Below are 15,943 nucleotides of genomic sequence, written 5' to 3' on the forward strand. Positions count from 1 at the left end.
CTTCAACAACAGAGATAAAATTCAAAAAGAGGAAAAACAAGCTCAAAAAATAAAGTTTGCTAAATATCAGTCTGATCTCTTAGCAGTGGCACTTGGGGCTCCCAGGACAAGAAATCCAAAACAAGGTGTGGCTGCCCAAGTCCCGCCCGGACCGTGCTTTAAATGCAGCAAACAAGGACACTGGGCAAAAGATTGCCCCAAGCCTGGCATTCCTCTAGGACCATGTCCCTACTGCAACGTTAAGGGCCATTGGAAGAGTGACTGGCCTAGCCGCCAGCGAGCGGGTAAGCCATCCTCTAATTCCTTGCCCTAACAGGAGACTCTATCAATGCCGGATTCATCACTGACTGATCTGCTCGGACTTGCTGCTGAAGGTTGATGGGGCTCGGGGCTCGGGGCTCCCAGCCCCCACTCTGGTAAACTTGTTGGAGCCCCGAGTCTCACTGGAGGTCTCAGGTAAGATAATATCTGTGCTTGTAGACACGGGGGTGACTTATAGTGTACTTCCTGAATTTTCAGGACTTTGTAGTAAGTCCTCAATTTCTGCTCTGGGCATTGAAGGCTAGCCTACTCAACCTTTGCAGACTGGGCCTATCCCATGTCAATTCCAGACTCTCTTCTTTACCCATAGCTTCCTAATAATCCCAACATGTCCCACACCCCTTTTAGGTAGAGACCTTCTTCAAAAGCTTAATTTCTTCTTCTCTTTCTCCTTCCCCACAGCCCTAATCTTCCAAACAGCCTCACAATGCATCGCAAAGCCATTCCCTCCCCTTCCTCCTTCTTTGGTCGACCCCATAGTTTGGGACACATCCAATCTCACTCTTGCTACATATGCCATGCCTGTTTTAATCCGCCTCAGGGATTCTTCAACTTTTCCCTGTGTTCCCCAATACCCCATAGCTCCCCAACATTTAAGGGGACTTAAGCACCTTTTGGACAATGGTTTTCTTAAACCTACCCATTCACCCCACAATACTCCCATTCTCCCCGTACTCAAGCCTGATGGGTCCTATCACCTGGTACAGGACCTTAGGGTAATCAACCGTGCTGCTACCCCGACTCACCCAGTCATGCCAAATCCCTATACCATGCTCTCTCATATCCCTCCCTCCACCACTCACTTTACGTTATAGATCTTAAAGATGCCTTCTTTACAATCCCCCTACACCCTGATTGCCAGAACTTCTTTGCGTTTACATGGACTGACCCAGACACTCTCAGATTTCAACAACTTACTTGGCCAGTGCTCCCCCAGGGGTTCAGAGATAGTCTCCACTTCTTTAGTCAAGCTCTCACTACTGACCTCACTGAACTTGATCTCAAACCTAGTGTTCTTCTTCAGTACATAGACAACCTTCTATTATGTTCTCTATCCCATATGTTAGCCATACACCATTCAGCCAGTCTTCTTAATTTCCTTGCTAGCTGTGGACACAGGGTCTCTCCTATTAAAGCCCAGATAGCCTCCCCAAAAGTCAAATACCTAGGTCTCACTCTCACCCCCACCACTCGTTCCATCACCACAAATCGTAAGGCAATTCTTCAAGATCTCCAGGTACTCACAACTAAACAACAGGTTACATCTTTCCTAGGTTTAGCTAAATTTCTTTCATCTCTGGATTCCTAACTTTGCAGCCCTAGCTCAACCCCTCTACAAGGCCGCTAAGGGTCCCTTATCAGAATGCCTGGACCCTACTAGGCCCATACATGCCTTCTTTCATAAGTTAAAAGAGGCTTTCCTTAAAGCTCCAGCTCTTACCCTTCCTGATCCCACCCAACCTTTCATCCTATACACTACCTCTCAGGGCCACAAAGCTATAGGTGTACTAGGACACAAAAAGGGACCTTCTTTTCAAGCAGTAGCTTACTTGTCAAAACAGTTAGATCACACAGTAAAAGGATGGGCTTGTCTCTGAGCCCTTGCAGCTGCAGCCCTCCTGACACAGGAAGCTAAGAAGTTTACATTAGAACAATCTATTACAGTATACTCACCTCATCATCTATGTGAGCTTATCTCACATAAGGTGCTCCCCGCCCTAATGACCCCTTCTCGCCTTCAACAGGTACACTTAGCTCTCTCTCAAGACCCTTGCATCTATATTGCAACTAGTGGTCCTCTTGATGTAGCAACCTTACTTCCTACCTCAGAGGGCCATCCTCATCATGACTGTATTGAGTTCTAACAGATGATTCCCACCCCTTTCCCTCACACCAGTAGCACACCTCTCTTTTTAGCCTTTGACACATGGTTCATAGATGGCAGTTCAACAAACACAACCAAAAGAAGGCAGGATATGCAATAGTTAACCAGTCAAAAGTTATAGAGGCAAATCCACTGCCACCTGGCACCTCATTGCAGAGGGCAAAACTTATTGTCCTTACAAGGGCTCTTCACTAGCAAAAGACAATATTATAAATATATACACTGACTCAAAGTATACATTTAGCATTTTACATTTTCATGCCTCTATCTGGCAAGAATGGGGTTTTATTACCACTCAGGAAACCCCCATCATTAATGCTCCCCTTATCCTTAAACTTCTAGAGGCAGCCCAACTTCCAAAGCAGGCAGCAGTTATTCAGTGTAGAAGACACCAAAACTCTACAGATCCTATTACTCAAGGCAATGCCTTTGCAGATTCACAAGCCAAGTTAGCTGCACAAGGGCCCTGCCCTTCTCATCTTCTTGCCCTAGTCCCAAACAGTCTACCTCAGCCTAATTATTCACCAGAGCCATTACAGCTACTTCATAAACCAGGTTACACCCAAAACACTCAGGGATGGATTTTTCAGGGATCTAAACTTGTTCTCCCACATCAACAGGCCTTAGACATCATCACTGACTTACACAAATGTTTTCATATAGGACCACAGGCCCTATACAAACTCTTAGCCCCAATAGCCACACACCCTTCTCTAAAAGCTATCATTCTTAAGATTACTCACACCTATTATCTCTGTGCTAGGACCTCTCCTCAGGGATGTATGGCACCCCCTTCCTTTCCTACCCATCAGTTTTGAGGATGCACTCCTGGTCAGGACTGGCAGATAGATTTTACACACATGCCCCGCCACAAAACTCTCAAATATCTTCTCACCTTTGTTTGTACCTTTTCAGGATGGATAGAAGCCTTTTCCACAACCAGGGAAACTGCTGATGTAGTTACCAAAGTCATATTACAAGAAATCATTCCAAGGTTTGGTCTACCTCAGAGTATTCAGTCAGATAATGGTCCAGCCTTTATTTCTCAGATCACTCAACAGGTATCCTCAAGCTTGCATATCATCTAGCACCTACACATCTCATACCATCCACAATTTTCAGGAAAAGTAAAAAAGGCAAATGGTCTCATAAAGACACACCTTACAAAATTCATTTTAGAACTACACCAACCTTGGCCTCAACTTTTGCCCTTAGCCTTAGCCAAGCTCAGGGCACTTCCCTGGGCTCCTACCTTCTTAAGTCCTTTTGAACTTATGTACAGCAGGCCATTCTTACTCCACAATCTTCCTACTCCCCAAAATTTCCCTCCCCTTGCTGACTATGTCCCAGTCCTCTCCTTCCTCTGACACTTGTTGTGACAACATGATGATCTCTGCCTTCCACAACCCTCTGGAGAGGCCAAACCAGATCCTCCCATATCCCCAGGAGATCTAATTTATCTCAAATGTTCTAAACCCACAGGACTACAATCAAGGTGGAGTGGCCCCTATTTGGTCTACTTGACAACCCCTACAGCAGTCAAAGTTACTGGACTCCCATCCTGGTTTCACATCACTCAGGCTAAGTGGTGCCCTCCCAGCCCTAAATCTGATCATTCCTAGCGGTCATCTCATCTTCTGTCACCCACCCATCTCCGTTTCACAAAGGCCCCACAGCCACAGTTCACAGGCTAAGTCATGTTTTGTTATCCACTTTGGTTCCTAATTTCTTACGTTCTATTAATGATCATTTTTACAGCAGGACTCCTGACAGTCTTTCCTAAAGACTCCCACATCATGCGTAAGATCATCTTCATAATGTTCTATGTGACAACTGGCTTAGCTCTTTCTACCCTCAGCTGTCTGGTTAAACGTGACATCCCTGAAAGCCTAGCCCCTTACCTTCCCTATACTGGAACAGCCACCGCCTTCCCTGCTCCCCCTATTTTTTCCAGTTCAACTCCTGGACCAGAGACAAGTTTTACCCACCTACCCTTGTAACTTTTATGCTTTCAGATGGGGGAGTAATCACCTCTCATAACTTCACCCCTCCTAACCCCACACTTCTTTTCCAGAATTCTACCTCACTGTGACAATGATCCTACTTCAGCGTGGTCCTGATATAATGACGTGTCTAAATCAAAGGCATCTTTCTTTTTACCTCACCTGGGTCCTTAAATATGACAGTGCCATGTCTCCTCATACCATCTTGTCTCTTTGTTTTTCCAGTCTAACATATGTGCATTCACCGGTGAAGTTGTCCTGGCTAACACACCTGGCACCAGCTTCGACCTGGGCATCAACCGTCATCCCGTCGACTCCCCTAGACCCCAGTACAGCACCCCCTGCCAGCAGGAAGCAGTTAAAGAAAGAAATCTTCACCCCTTTTCATAATAATAATCATAAGACGGGATATGAAAGAGTTTTGGCCCAGACAGGACACTGTAGCCGGTGAAGCCTTAGAGGCAGAACCAAGGAGCTCCTATCTCCCTTACCCCTAGGAAGGATTTTACCTGTGACTCCATCTTCCCCGCCCCTAGGAATTTACCTATGGCGCCAAACAAAGACCAATGGGCTACCTGTGCATCCCTAATGCCCCCTTAGGTTCCACCCCAAACCGAGACTACTTACATGCCCCACGCCATGTGTCCGCCAGAGAGAAAGTGGGACTCCAGCAGTCGGGGGTGTTTTGGTTTTCTCTCTCCGCGTTCTCAGAATAAAGGCCTCTTTTGTTTTATACTTTTCACTTTTGGACGCACTATATAATCTTATCAGAGACAACATCCTAGCTCAGGTCTCTCCTCTTTTCTGAACTCAAGACCTTGCACTTTCCAGGCAGGCACTGTGTCACTGAGCTATATCCCCAGTCCTCTCCTCCTCTTTTTATGAAGCTACCGTCCCATTGGATTAGGGCTCTATGCTTTCATTTAACCTTAATTACATCCCAGAGGGTCATCTGCAAATACTACTGACTTGGGACTTTGGGGTCTGTGTTTCTAGTACATGAACTCCAAGGGCCTGTGCCCAAACTGTTACACATGTCAGCCAGACAAGAAAACTGCAGGTGGCATTAGGAACATGCCATGGGAATCCGTCATGGAAATATGGCATCTTTTACCGGAGCATGAAGTAGCTGTGTGCCTGGCTCACTGGTGCCACTGTGTCCATGGGCAGAGCCCTTGGCACAGGCCCTGCAGCACAGGACAGTCTCTGTGGGGCATGTCTGACCTCGAGCTATGGTTTGGCTCCTTCTGGGGACACAAAACATTCTGAAGGCTTCCTGAGCGCAGGGCTCCCCTGCATAGCAGCTGTGAAAACAACACCTTCTGACCCCGGAGTCTCTGGTTCTGATGGTCTGCTTTAGTGCAGGCTTGTGTTTTCTGTCCCCGTGCTGTTGTCTGTCCTGGGGTACTCCTGTCACACCCGACGTCAGAATCAAATTCAAGAGAAGCTCAATTCAGTTTCTAATTTTTGTGAGCATTTACCTGAAGTACAATCCTCAGTCTCTCCCTCCCCTTTCCTTCTCCTCCTCCCCTACAATTCCCTTCTTGGAAGCTGTCGTTTCTGCTTTTCTCTGTGTTCAAACTGGGTTTTTTTTTTTTTTTTTTGCAGATGTGAAATGCTTATTTCTGCTTTTCCTCACGCAGATCATTGGTTTTAAAGACTGCCCCAACCCAAAGTGAAATTGAAATAATAATTTGATTTACAGTAGGATCAAAAAGTAAAAAATGTGACAAGTAGATGGAAAGCTAAGAAACAATGCTGATGTAAATTAAAGAAAATTTAGACAAATGGGATGAGCCACGGTTCTCGGATTGGGAGATTTTATTGTTCAAGGGCAATAACTCCCAAATTCATGTGCAAATTCAATGCAATACCTGTGAGAACTCAACTGCTCTTTTCTTGGAAATGGAGAAGCTGATCCTAGAGTTCATGCAGAGGGAACAGAAAGATTTAGGTCAGCACACTGTAGAGCTGAGGCATACTTACATTTATCATAGCACAGTTTACAATAGCCAGGTTACACAATCAGCCTAGTTTATCTCAATGCATGAATGGATCCAGAAAATGGATATTTACACAATGGAGTCCTATTTGACTATAAAGAAGAACCCAGATCATGTGATTTCCAGGAAATTAGATGAAACTAAAAATGATCACATTTAGCAAAATAAGCCAGACTCAGAAAGATGAGTCTTTTTTTTTATTTTAAAGAGAAAAGTAAGAATAACGAAACAGACTAGTAGTACATTAACAATAATTAGTACATTGTGTATTGTTTTCTGCATAGTAATTATTCAGAATACATGATATAGGCATGAAATATTGTCCAAACAATACTAGCATAGACCTTCCTTTCAGTGAACTAAGAGAAACCAGCTCTGTGACTAAACTATCTTGCGTGTATATGTATTTTTTCTTTTCTTTTCCTTCCTTTCCCTCTTCCCTATCACAGTTTTTCTCCCTCTCTCCCCCTCTCTCTCTTTAAAGAGAAGAAAAATAGAAATAAAATGAAACAGAGTTTCAAATCAGGCTAACAGGAAGTAACAATGATTAATACATTGCACATTGTTATCTTCAGTAGATACTCTGTGTACAAGATATAAGCATGAAATAATGTCCAGGCAATATTAGCACCATCTTTCTTCTCAATGAACTAAGAGAAACTAGTTGTATAACTGGCTTAACTATCCTGAGTATACATATATATGATTTTTTCTCCCCTTACAAAAAGATAAGCATTGTACGTTTCCTATCACGCGGAATCTAGGGGAGGAAAAAGATAGCACGGAAGACTGTTGGAGAAGGGAAGGGGATTGGCGGAGGGGAGGGCAAAGGGGGGCTGGATAGGATCAAAGAATGTGAGTGCATGTATGGAAATGCCACAGTGGATCCCATTATTCTGTGTAATTAATATGTACCAATTAAAAATACACCAAAAATACTAGGAGTTCTGAAGAGCCAAAACAATTTTTCAAAAGAACAAACCAAGAAGATTCACATTGCCTGATTTCATAATTTGCTATAGTGCCATAATCAAAACAGTAAAGTACTGGCAAAATGGTAGACATATCAATCAATAGAATAAAATTGAGCATCTATAAATAAACCATACACTTATGATTGCTTGATTTTTTTTTTTTGTTTTTTGAGACAGGGTTTCTCTGTATATTCTAGACTGGTCTTGGAGCCCAGGCTGGCCTCGAACTTGTGTTGATCCTCCTGCCTCAGCCTTCTGAGTGCTGGGATCACAGGCATGCACCACTATGTCCATCTTGATTTTTGATGAAGACTCTAAGACCATTTAGTGTAGAAAGAAAGAGGAGTCTTCTCAACAAATAGTACCAGGACAGGCAGACTGCCACAAGCAAAAGAATGAGCTGGACTCTCTATGTTACATCCTAAACATGATGAATCAGAGATCAAATGTAAGAGTTAATACTCCAGGACTCTTAGAAGGGAAGACAGATATTACGGCTTGTGTCTAAAAATCCCTTCAAAGCCTCATATGGTCATAGGTGAGGCTTTTCCAAGGTGGCTGGATCCAGAGTGTGTGCTGCTGGGATTAAGTATGTGACGCGGGTTCAAGGGTGAGGGTGTAGGATGACTAAATTAGCCTACTGATTGGCTTGGCATATTTTTTTTGGTACTAGGAATGGAACTCAGGACCTTGTGCTTGCCAGGCAGGCACTGTGGGCTGAGCTATATCTCCAAGCTTGTTTGGCATAGTTCTGGGTGTGGATAAAGGATGGTCCTCCCTGGTGTGGGTGCTACCCATCCTAAGCGTGTAGCCTGGGCAGAACCCACGGGATACACAGGACTATTTTGTCCCTTGCTGCTTTTTTTTAAAACTACTTTGCTGCCTTCTTCCAACCACAGACTCTTTCTCTGTTACGCCGCCCTGCCTGGGAGCCAGCCGACTGTGAACGAAAACCTCTCCAAACTGGGAGCTAAATAAACCTTTCCGCCTCTAACTTTGGTGTTGGGTTCTTTGTCTCAGCAACAAGAAAAGTAACTAAGAAAATAGGTACACATTTTCATGACCACGATCAAGTAATTATTTCCTAAATATGACACAAAAGGGACAAATAACAAAAGAGAAAAAGGATGAATTAGATCTTATCAAAACTCAAACTTTTATGCATCGAGGACACCATCAAGACAACACAGAGACAACACTGAGAAAAGCAGAAATATTTATAATCATTGGCGTGCCAGTGGTGTGATCAGTTAGCACTTGGTACTTACGGGACATCATGTACCCAATATGGATTTAGGATCTGGCATAAAGAATCCTCAACTATAAAACTATACTCAGCTATAAAAAAGACAAACAGCCTAATTAAAAACAGACAAGGAATCTGGATAGACATGTCTCCAAAGAAAAGGAATGAGCAATCAAACCTGAAAATATTAGCCAGTAGGGAGGTGCACATCAAAACCACAACGACACATACCTTCACGGCTACTGGATGGCTGCAATAAAGACAGGAAAATAAATGTGGGTGCAGGGTAGAGAAGTTAGAACCCATTGTTTGCTTTTTATTTTTTGAGGCAGGGCCTTGCTGTGTAGTTCACGCTGGACTTGAACTCACTATGTAAGCCAGGCTGACCTCAAACTGCGTCAGTCCTCCTGCCTCAGCCTCCCAGATGCTGGCATTACAAGTATGGCCACCATGGCCATTTAGAGAGACCAACATTGTACGCAGTGGGTAGGAATATTAAGGGATGCAGCCATTGTGGAGCTCATTCTGGCGTGGCTACATGGCTCAACAATTCCTCTTCTAGGTACTCAAAAGAATTATGAAAGCGTGTTCACAAAAATCCCGTGTATAAGTGTTTAGAGTAGCAGTATTCTTAACAGCCAGAGCCCATCAGTAGATGAAATGGATAGATAAATGTGGCCTCGTCACACAATGGAATATTATTTGGCCATAAAAACCAATGACTCAGTGATGAATTTACCTTGGAAAATGCTACTATGTGACAGAAGGCAGTCACGAAAGACCACATCACTCGTTAACTTTCTAGAACAGGCAAATCTGCAGACAGGAAATAGATTAGGGGCTGGAAAGAGGGGCTGTGACTGCTGATAGACGGGATTTGCGGTTGGGGTCATTAAGGTATTCGGGAATTGGGGAGTGGTGTGATTGTAGGTCATTGCCACGACCCTAAAATCCACTGAATTGAAAACTTTAAAATGATGAATTTTATGTTACATTAGTTTTCTCTTTAAAAAGATGACCTCGGAGGTTGATAGCGTGTCTCCAGTGCGATGCCAAAGACTGAGGAAAGAGAATCTGATTAGTCCAGCTCGGATCAGGTGCCCAGGGACATGGGTCACACAGAGCCACGCCATTGGGATTGCCGCAGAGCCCCCTTTTGGTGGGGACCCAGGATTCAAGCAAGAGGGGCTGGGCAAAGCGCCAGAAGATGTCGAAGTACCAAAAAATAGCATTAAAGAAAAACGAAGAAAAGAAAAAAATAATCACCCATGGTTTTAGAATTTTAATCCCCACAGCATTTATTTCTGTAAATCCCCCAGTGTTTGCCCCCAGGCCAACACATTTCTGGGAGCTGTAATCAGTGTTTACGCTGTTTACTTCCTGGGCCTTTCACTTGCTGTCAAACCAGATTTCCGTGTTTCCAGGTCACCCTGCTAATTACCCTCTCTGGTAGCTGTGTAACATTCAACAGAGTTGATGCCCCGTAATTTCTTAATCACTTGGCCTTGCTGGAGTATTTACAGTTTCTAATTTTTTCTCACTTTTCTTTACACTGTAGGAAATACTTCCTGCGAGCCAGTTTTTTTTTTTTTTTGTTTTTTTCTCTTTGCGTGAATTGCCTAAATTACTTAAAAACACCAGAAAGGATAAACTTTCCCCCCAAACTGGAGCTGTTGTCCTGGGGCTGTGGTCTTGGTGCTCTGTCCTTCTCCCCGTCCCCAGCAGGGGTCCCCCACCCTCTCGGTGCACTGATTCCTGTTGCTCTGGGAGCCAGGTGCTGACGGGAGGGAAGTGGGGTGCAGATGGGGGTGAAGGGGTTCCCAGGCACCCTTCATGGTCAGCAGAGCCATGGCCCTTGGGTGTCCACGCCTGAGTCCCTGGAACCCAAGAATATGCCAGGCGAGAATGTGGCAAGGGCAGCTGATGAAGGCTGGGCCTGGGGGCATCTTAGATGACCCGGTGGGAGAAGGAAACAAAACCGAGAGAGGACTGAAGAGGCTCTGCAGAGAACCGACCTCCGACCAGCCCGCGGGCGGCCTCTAGAGGCCGGGACAGGCCTGGACACACATTCGCCTGGAGCGCCCAGGAGCTTTCTGTGTGCACTGTTCTCACCTGCCGTCTTAACCTGCCAGCAGCTGAGGTACGGAGAGACCGGGCACCTCGTCCAGGGTTGCAGAGTGAGTGCCTGTGTGGCCTCTGGCAAGACCTGCAGCCCTTCCAGCCGCAAAGTTGGCCCCACAGTATGGGCAAGCTGGCATGACACCCAGCACCTCAGCTTCTTCCCCGGGCAGAGAGGGCCCAAAGGCTGGCACAGTGGCTCTTCAGCTGTGTGTCTCCGGACAGATCTCCTAACTTCTCTGGGCTTTAGTGTCCTCATCAGAAAGCAAAAACTCCTCCAGGTAAGGTTGGCATTTTAGAGACACGGGAGAAGCGTGGGAAGGCCTTGACGGCTCGGACTTGCATCTGGTCCTGTCCTATGGGGCAGGGTTCAGTGGTCAAGCCAGAGACACGAAGTCTCCCTCCCGCCCTGGGTTCAGTCCTGGACACACTCCTGTAACCGCAGACAAGCCAGGTGCCCTCTCCAGCCTCAATGTCCTCATCTGTAAGTGGGCATCCTGGTGACAGTGGCCCCTCAGAGAGCAGCCGTTGGAGCCAGCTGGGACTCTCCTGCTCCATCTTGGATTTGGGCCGCTCTTGAAAGGCCCATGAGTGGGAGGCCTGGTCCCAGCCTACAGCACTGGGGGGAGGCAACAGTGCCATTAGGAGGCTGTGCCTAGGAGCAGGAAACTAGGTCACTGGGAGTGCGCTTTTGTTTGTATTTTTGTCTGCTTTAAGACAGGGCCTCGCTATGCAGTTCAGGCTGGCCTTGGGCTCACTTTGTAGCCCAGGCTGATCTTGAGCTCTCAATGATCCTCGTGCCTCAGCCTCCCGAGTGCTGGGATTACAGGCGTGTGCCATCAGGCCCAGTTTGGGAGTGTGCTCTTCACAAGGATGCTGGGACACTGATCTCCTCTCCTCCCTCTTTTTGTTTCCTTGTTGCCAGGAAGTGAACGGTTTTCTCCACCAGGCACTTCTGCCTCACCGCAGGCCAAAGTCACAAGGTTAAGTGACCATGCACTGAGCCCTCTGAAGCCATGAGCCGACACAAGCGTGTTCTTGTAAGTTGATTTTCTCAGTCATTGTCGCAGTGGTGAAAAGTGGACACAATGTAGAGAGTGCTGAGTGCTGAGGGCTCTGCATGTGAATCTGTCTCATGGGGAGGCGGCGGGGCTGCAGCACCCATCAGCTGAGGAGGAGGAGGAGGAGGAGGAGGAGGAGGAGGAAGAAGAGGAGGAAGAGTAGGCAGAAGAGGGTTGTGAGGCAGGAGGGTGCAGAAGGCCAAGGAGAGACCCGAGAGAGTTCGTGTTGACTGAGCAGAGAGGGACAGGATGGCCAGAGTGGACCTGGAGGTCAGGGCCACAGACGCAGGAATTTCCAGGTATGTAGGGTGCTGCTGGGCTTTCAGGGCCTCCCAAGGAGAGCAGAGGCTCATTCACAGGGCAAGGAGGGCAGCAGCCAGTGTCCCTCGGATTCCAGGTCCCACATCAACACCCTCGATGCAGTGTCGGCCCACACACAGCTGGCAACCAGATGTTGCTGTGGGGAAAATCCCTGGTTTCCAAACACTTTCATATGATCCTACTTTTTACTCAAAGCATTCTTAAAAATTCCCCCAAAACATTAATAGCAGTCATTTTGGGGATGATGTCTTTAAAACAAAAAAAAAAATTGTCTCTTAAATATTCTTGAGTTGCTTGGACTGCTTTTAAATTACAAGTTAGAACTTTTAACAAGAACAAGCTGTATCCCCCATTTCTATTTTGGATGGATAAAAAGAGCCTAAATTTATCGAGTACCGTAAGAGGGTGTGAGTTTCTGCATCTTCCAGGAAGCTAAGTTCTGCCCTTTCTGGGATGTGGCCCAGGGCCAGGACTGACCGGAGCCGCGGAAGACAGGAGACCAAACTCGAGCAGGATCAGCTCTCAAACTTTATTACGTACAGCGAACCGGACCTGACAAGGTCCGCCACCCTCAGTTGGTTCCTCTTCCGCCCGTTGGGGGCAGGAACAACCTCTTATAAGGGGAAGCAGTATCCAATCACAGAGAAGCGCGCCTAACAAGCTGATAGGCTAGCGTCACGGGTAACTGGGCAGACCTGACAATTTGGCGGGCTTGTTCAGGCCAGGAAGAACCCGGAAGCAGGAAATGGGCGCCATCATAGGCGGCTTCCCACATCTCCCCCTTTTTTATTTATTAAAATAGGATGGTCTGTGGGTCCCTCCAAGGTGTCTATGACCTTGTTGCTGTTAGACACCTAGGAGTGGGCCTACCTTGTAGGCCGAGGCATGAGAGAATGTAGAGGTCTATACCCTGCTGTGCATCACCCTGTTTTGTGCATATCCTTGTGCCAGGACCATGCTCAAGGTGAGTGGTTCATTTTTTCGCAGGGCCAGGCTTTTGTGAACCGAACCTGGATGCATATAGACATTCATTCCTGCCTTCCCCCCAACCTTTGGGGCGGATGGCACTGCAGTACCCTTGGTCTCGCATCTCAATGCCAATAATTTGACTCCGGGAGGGACCCCTGGCCTTATAGGCCATGTATATCTGAGTGGAGCCTGTCTTAGGTTGACCGGGAGGGCTTTTCCCGTCTTACCCGTCATTGGCTTGCCCACTCAGCTCTTATAGCTGATGTTCCGCAATGTGAAGGAGATATGCGGCGGCCTGCTGGCCTGATGGGCCACCTGCTGCCATTTGCATGGCTGTCATAGCCGTGACCTTGACCTGTTGCTGGGTTTGCATAAGGCGGTCTAACAAGCATTTGAAAGGTGCCAATGTGGGCGGGTGGTGCCAAGGACCCCAAAGATATTGTGGTGGTTCTGTGGAATCTGAGCATATCACAGGGGTGATTAATAGGAACCCACAGAATAGAAAAAACTCCAAACCAGACATTTTAGTTTGTAGATGGTCTCGGGCGCTGAGCGTCGGTCCCAGAAGGGTCGAGTTGACTTGTGTCTGCGGGCTTATCCTCCTGTGCTTTATCAGGAACTGGTGGGGAGTTTACTGCTCGCGTCAATCTTTCCGGGACCCACAGCGGTTCGCAGCCTGGTTCCTGTGGGAAAACACAAACCGCACCTCGGGTCCAGCTAATCACTGGATCCGGGCCCATCCATTGTCCTGTAAGGACATCTTTCCATCTCACCAGCCCTTTGTCGGCCGGGGACGGGTTATTGTGCTCCATGGCAGGGGAATGATTATTATGATTAAGGTTTAAAAAATTTATGGTAAAGAGTGCCAATGATATTCTTCCTTTGGGCATTAGGCCGTGGCCACCCAATTCACGGCACAGGCGTGTCCACTCTTCTAAGGACCTATTTTTGTTAGTTCTTAGGACATCACGGCACTCCTTAGTGCACTGTTCAAAAATCAATTGTTTTATGAGAGGGTGAGCCGCCTCAGCATCTGGAAAAATCCTGTTAGCGGCCTCAAGCATGCGGGCCACAAAGTCTGAAAATGGCTCTCCCTGCCCTTGTATAATTTTTGTAAGGTGACCCGTATGTTCTCCCTTTCCAGCCAGCTGTCTCCAGGCCTGGAGGCCACAGCGGCTAATTTGTTCATAAACCTGGCGAGGGTATTGAGTTTGATCTTCCTCAAAGGCTCCTCGCCCTAATAGCATATCCCTGTTCCACTCTCTCTGGTTATTTTCCCTGTTGGCTGCCGCCTGCTCTACACAGAATTCCTCATTCCAGGACTTCCAATCTAAATATTGTCCGGGGGAGAGGCAGGCGCGTGCCAGCTGGGTCCAATCTCCAGGAGTTAAAAGCAGACCTGCCAATGCCTCTAAAAGCGCCATGGTAAATGGCGCATTGGGCCCATAAGCTGAAACTGCGTCCTTGATAGTTTTAAGTTGTTTAATTTCTAAGGGCTCATAATATCCTCCTCCTCCCCTGCCTCCTACTTGTACCTGGAATGCATGGAGACCGGAACACTCAAAGGGAAGCTGCGACCATACCCTCTGGTGGAAGGAACGTCCTCCTCCCTCCCCAGATGGGGGCGCAGAAGGCAACCCAGGAAGTAGCTCTCCCTCTAACCAGGGCGGTGCCATAGGTTGTGGTGGCAGCCCAGGGAGCAACTCCTCTTCCGGCCACGGCGGTGCAGTGGGGCCTGGCGCCCTGAAAGGGGCGATCATGGGTCGCGAACTTGCCAAAGGGCGGAAGGGCTTAAGCTCCTCCCGTAAGGCGGAGTAGCTCGGGCAGGGTGGTGTTTGGTTCCCCTTTTTATCTTCCCGAGCCCTAAGTTCCTTTTAACGGTGTAGGAGGGTCATGCTTAGCAAAGACGACCTCCTCTTCTGAGCCTTCCGAATCCGAATCAGAATTAGAGCCCTGAGGGTCCTCCGGAGACCCACAATCGGCAGTGGCTCCAGGCTCCTCTGAGCATTCCGATCGAGCTCTATCAAAAGCCTGTCGGGCTGTATTAGGGAAGCGAAAGCAAAACAGATGCAAAGGGAAAAGAAAAGAAAAAAAAAAAAACCGGCGTCCACTCGTGTGGCGCTCAAAATCTGTTAGGTGCGTCCACCCAACCCAGGTGACCCAGTACTCACCTGTCCCGGGAACCGCTGTATCTCACGTAGCTGATCAGGGTGAAGAGAAGAGGCGCTCGCGGCCTTCTGTTGTTATTGGGCCAGGTCCTCCATCGTACCGCAGGCGACAGCAATCGCACCTCCTGGCTGAAGAGGCACGTCGCTGAGTCTTTTACCTTTTTCCCCCGTACAGGCGGCCACCAGATGACCGGAGCCGCGGAAGACAGGAGACCAAACTCGAGCAGGATCAGCTCTCAAACTTTATTACGTACAGCGAACCGGACCTGACAAGGTCCGCCACCCTCAGTTGGTTCCTCTTCCGCCCGTTGGGGGCAGGAACAACCTCTTATAAGGGGAAGCAGTATCCAATCACAGAGAAGCGCGCCTAACAAGCTGATAGGCTAGCGTCACGGGTAACTGGGCAGACCTGACAATTTGGCGGGCTTGTTCAGGCCGGGAAGAACCCGGAAGCAGGAAATGGGCGCCATCATAGGCGGCTTCCCACACAGGACCTCTGGGGAGCTTCTGGAAGGAAGGAGCACAGCTCGATCCTGCTCTGGAGAGCCCAGAGCCCGGAACTTGGTCCTACAGCCAAGTTGTTGGGAACTTGCCTGCTGGGGCTCAGTCCTTATCCTAAGGGACCCGCTCTTGCAGGGTGGGGGCTCTCGTGCTGGTGCAGAGGGTCACCTGCTCCTCCTGCTGAGCAGCCTTGGGAGGGTCTGGTTTTTCTACGATCCAGTACCAACAGGGTGGTGTGCGAGTCCTCTGAGCACTCACTACCCACCAGGCAAGGTGCCAGGCTTTCGCCCTTATGATCTCATTTAGGGCTCAGGGTAACCCTATGAAGGGTGGGCTTTATTCTTTCCAATGTATCCATGAGAAAACAAGGTGC

At 47.8% G+C, this 15,943-nt stretch overlaps 1 protein-coding gene across 1 annotated transcript; it reads right to left on the reverse strand.

Annotated features, from left to right (window-relative positions):
* Nucleotides 1–12,450: 12,450 nt before the first annotated feature.
* Nucleotides 12,451–15,551, reverse strand: LOC134475810 (igE-binding protein-like). Its single transcript, XM_063247738.1, has 2 exons — nt 15,073–15,551; nt 12,451–14,940 (listed from the first exon to the last, which is right to left on the reverse strand). Exon 2 carries the CDS (start codon nt 14,659–14,661, stop codon nt 13,426–13,428), a length of 1,236 nt encoding a protein of 411 aa, XP_063103808.1. The 5' UTR covers nt 14,662–14,940; nt 15,073–15,551; the 3' UTR covers nt 12,451–13,425.
* Nucleotides 15,552–15,943: the final 392 nt, after the last annotated feature.

The sequence above is a fragment of the Cavia porcellus genome, unplaced genomic scaffold (assembly GCF_034190915.1).
Source record: "Cavia porcellus strain 051 isolate PalLab524CR breed Dunkin Hartley unplaced genomic scaffold, mCavPor4.1 scaffold_4, whole genome shotgun sequence".
Taxonomy (NCBI): domain Eukaryota; kingdom Metazoa; phylum Chordata; class Mammalia; order Rodentia; family Caviidae; genus Cavia; species Cavia porcellus.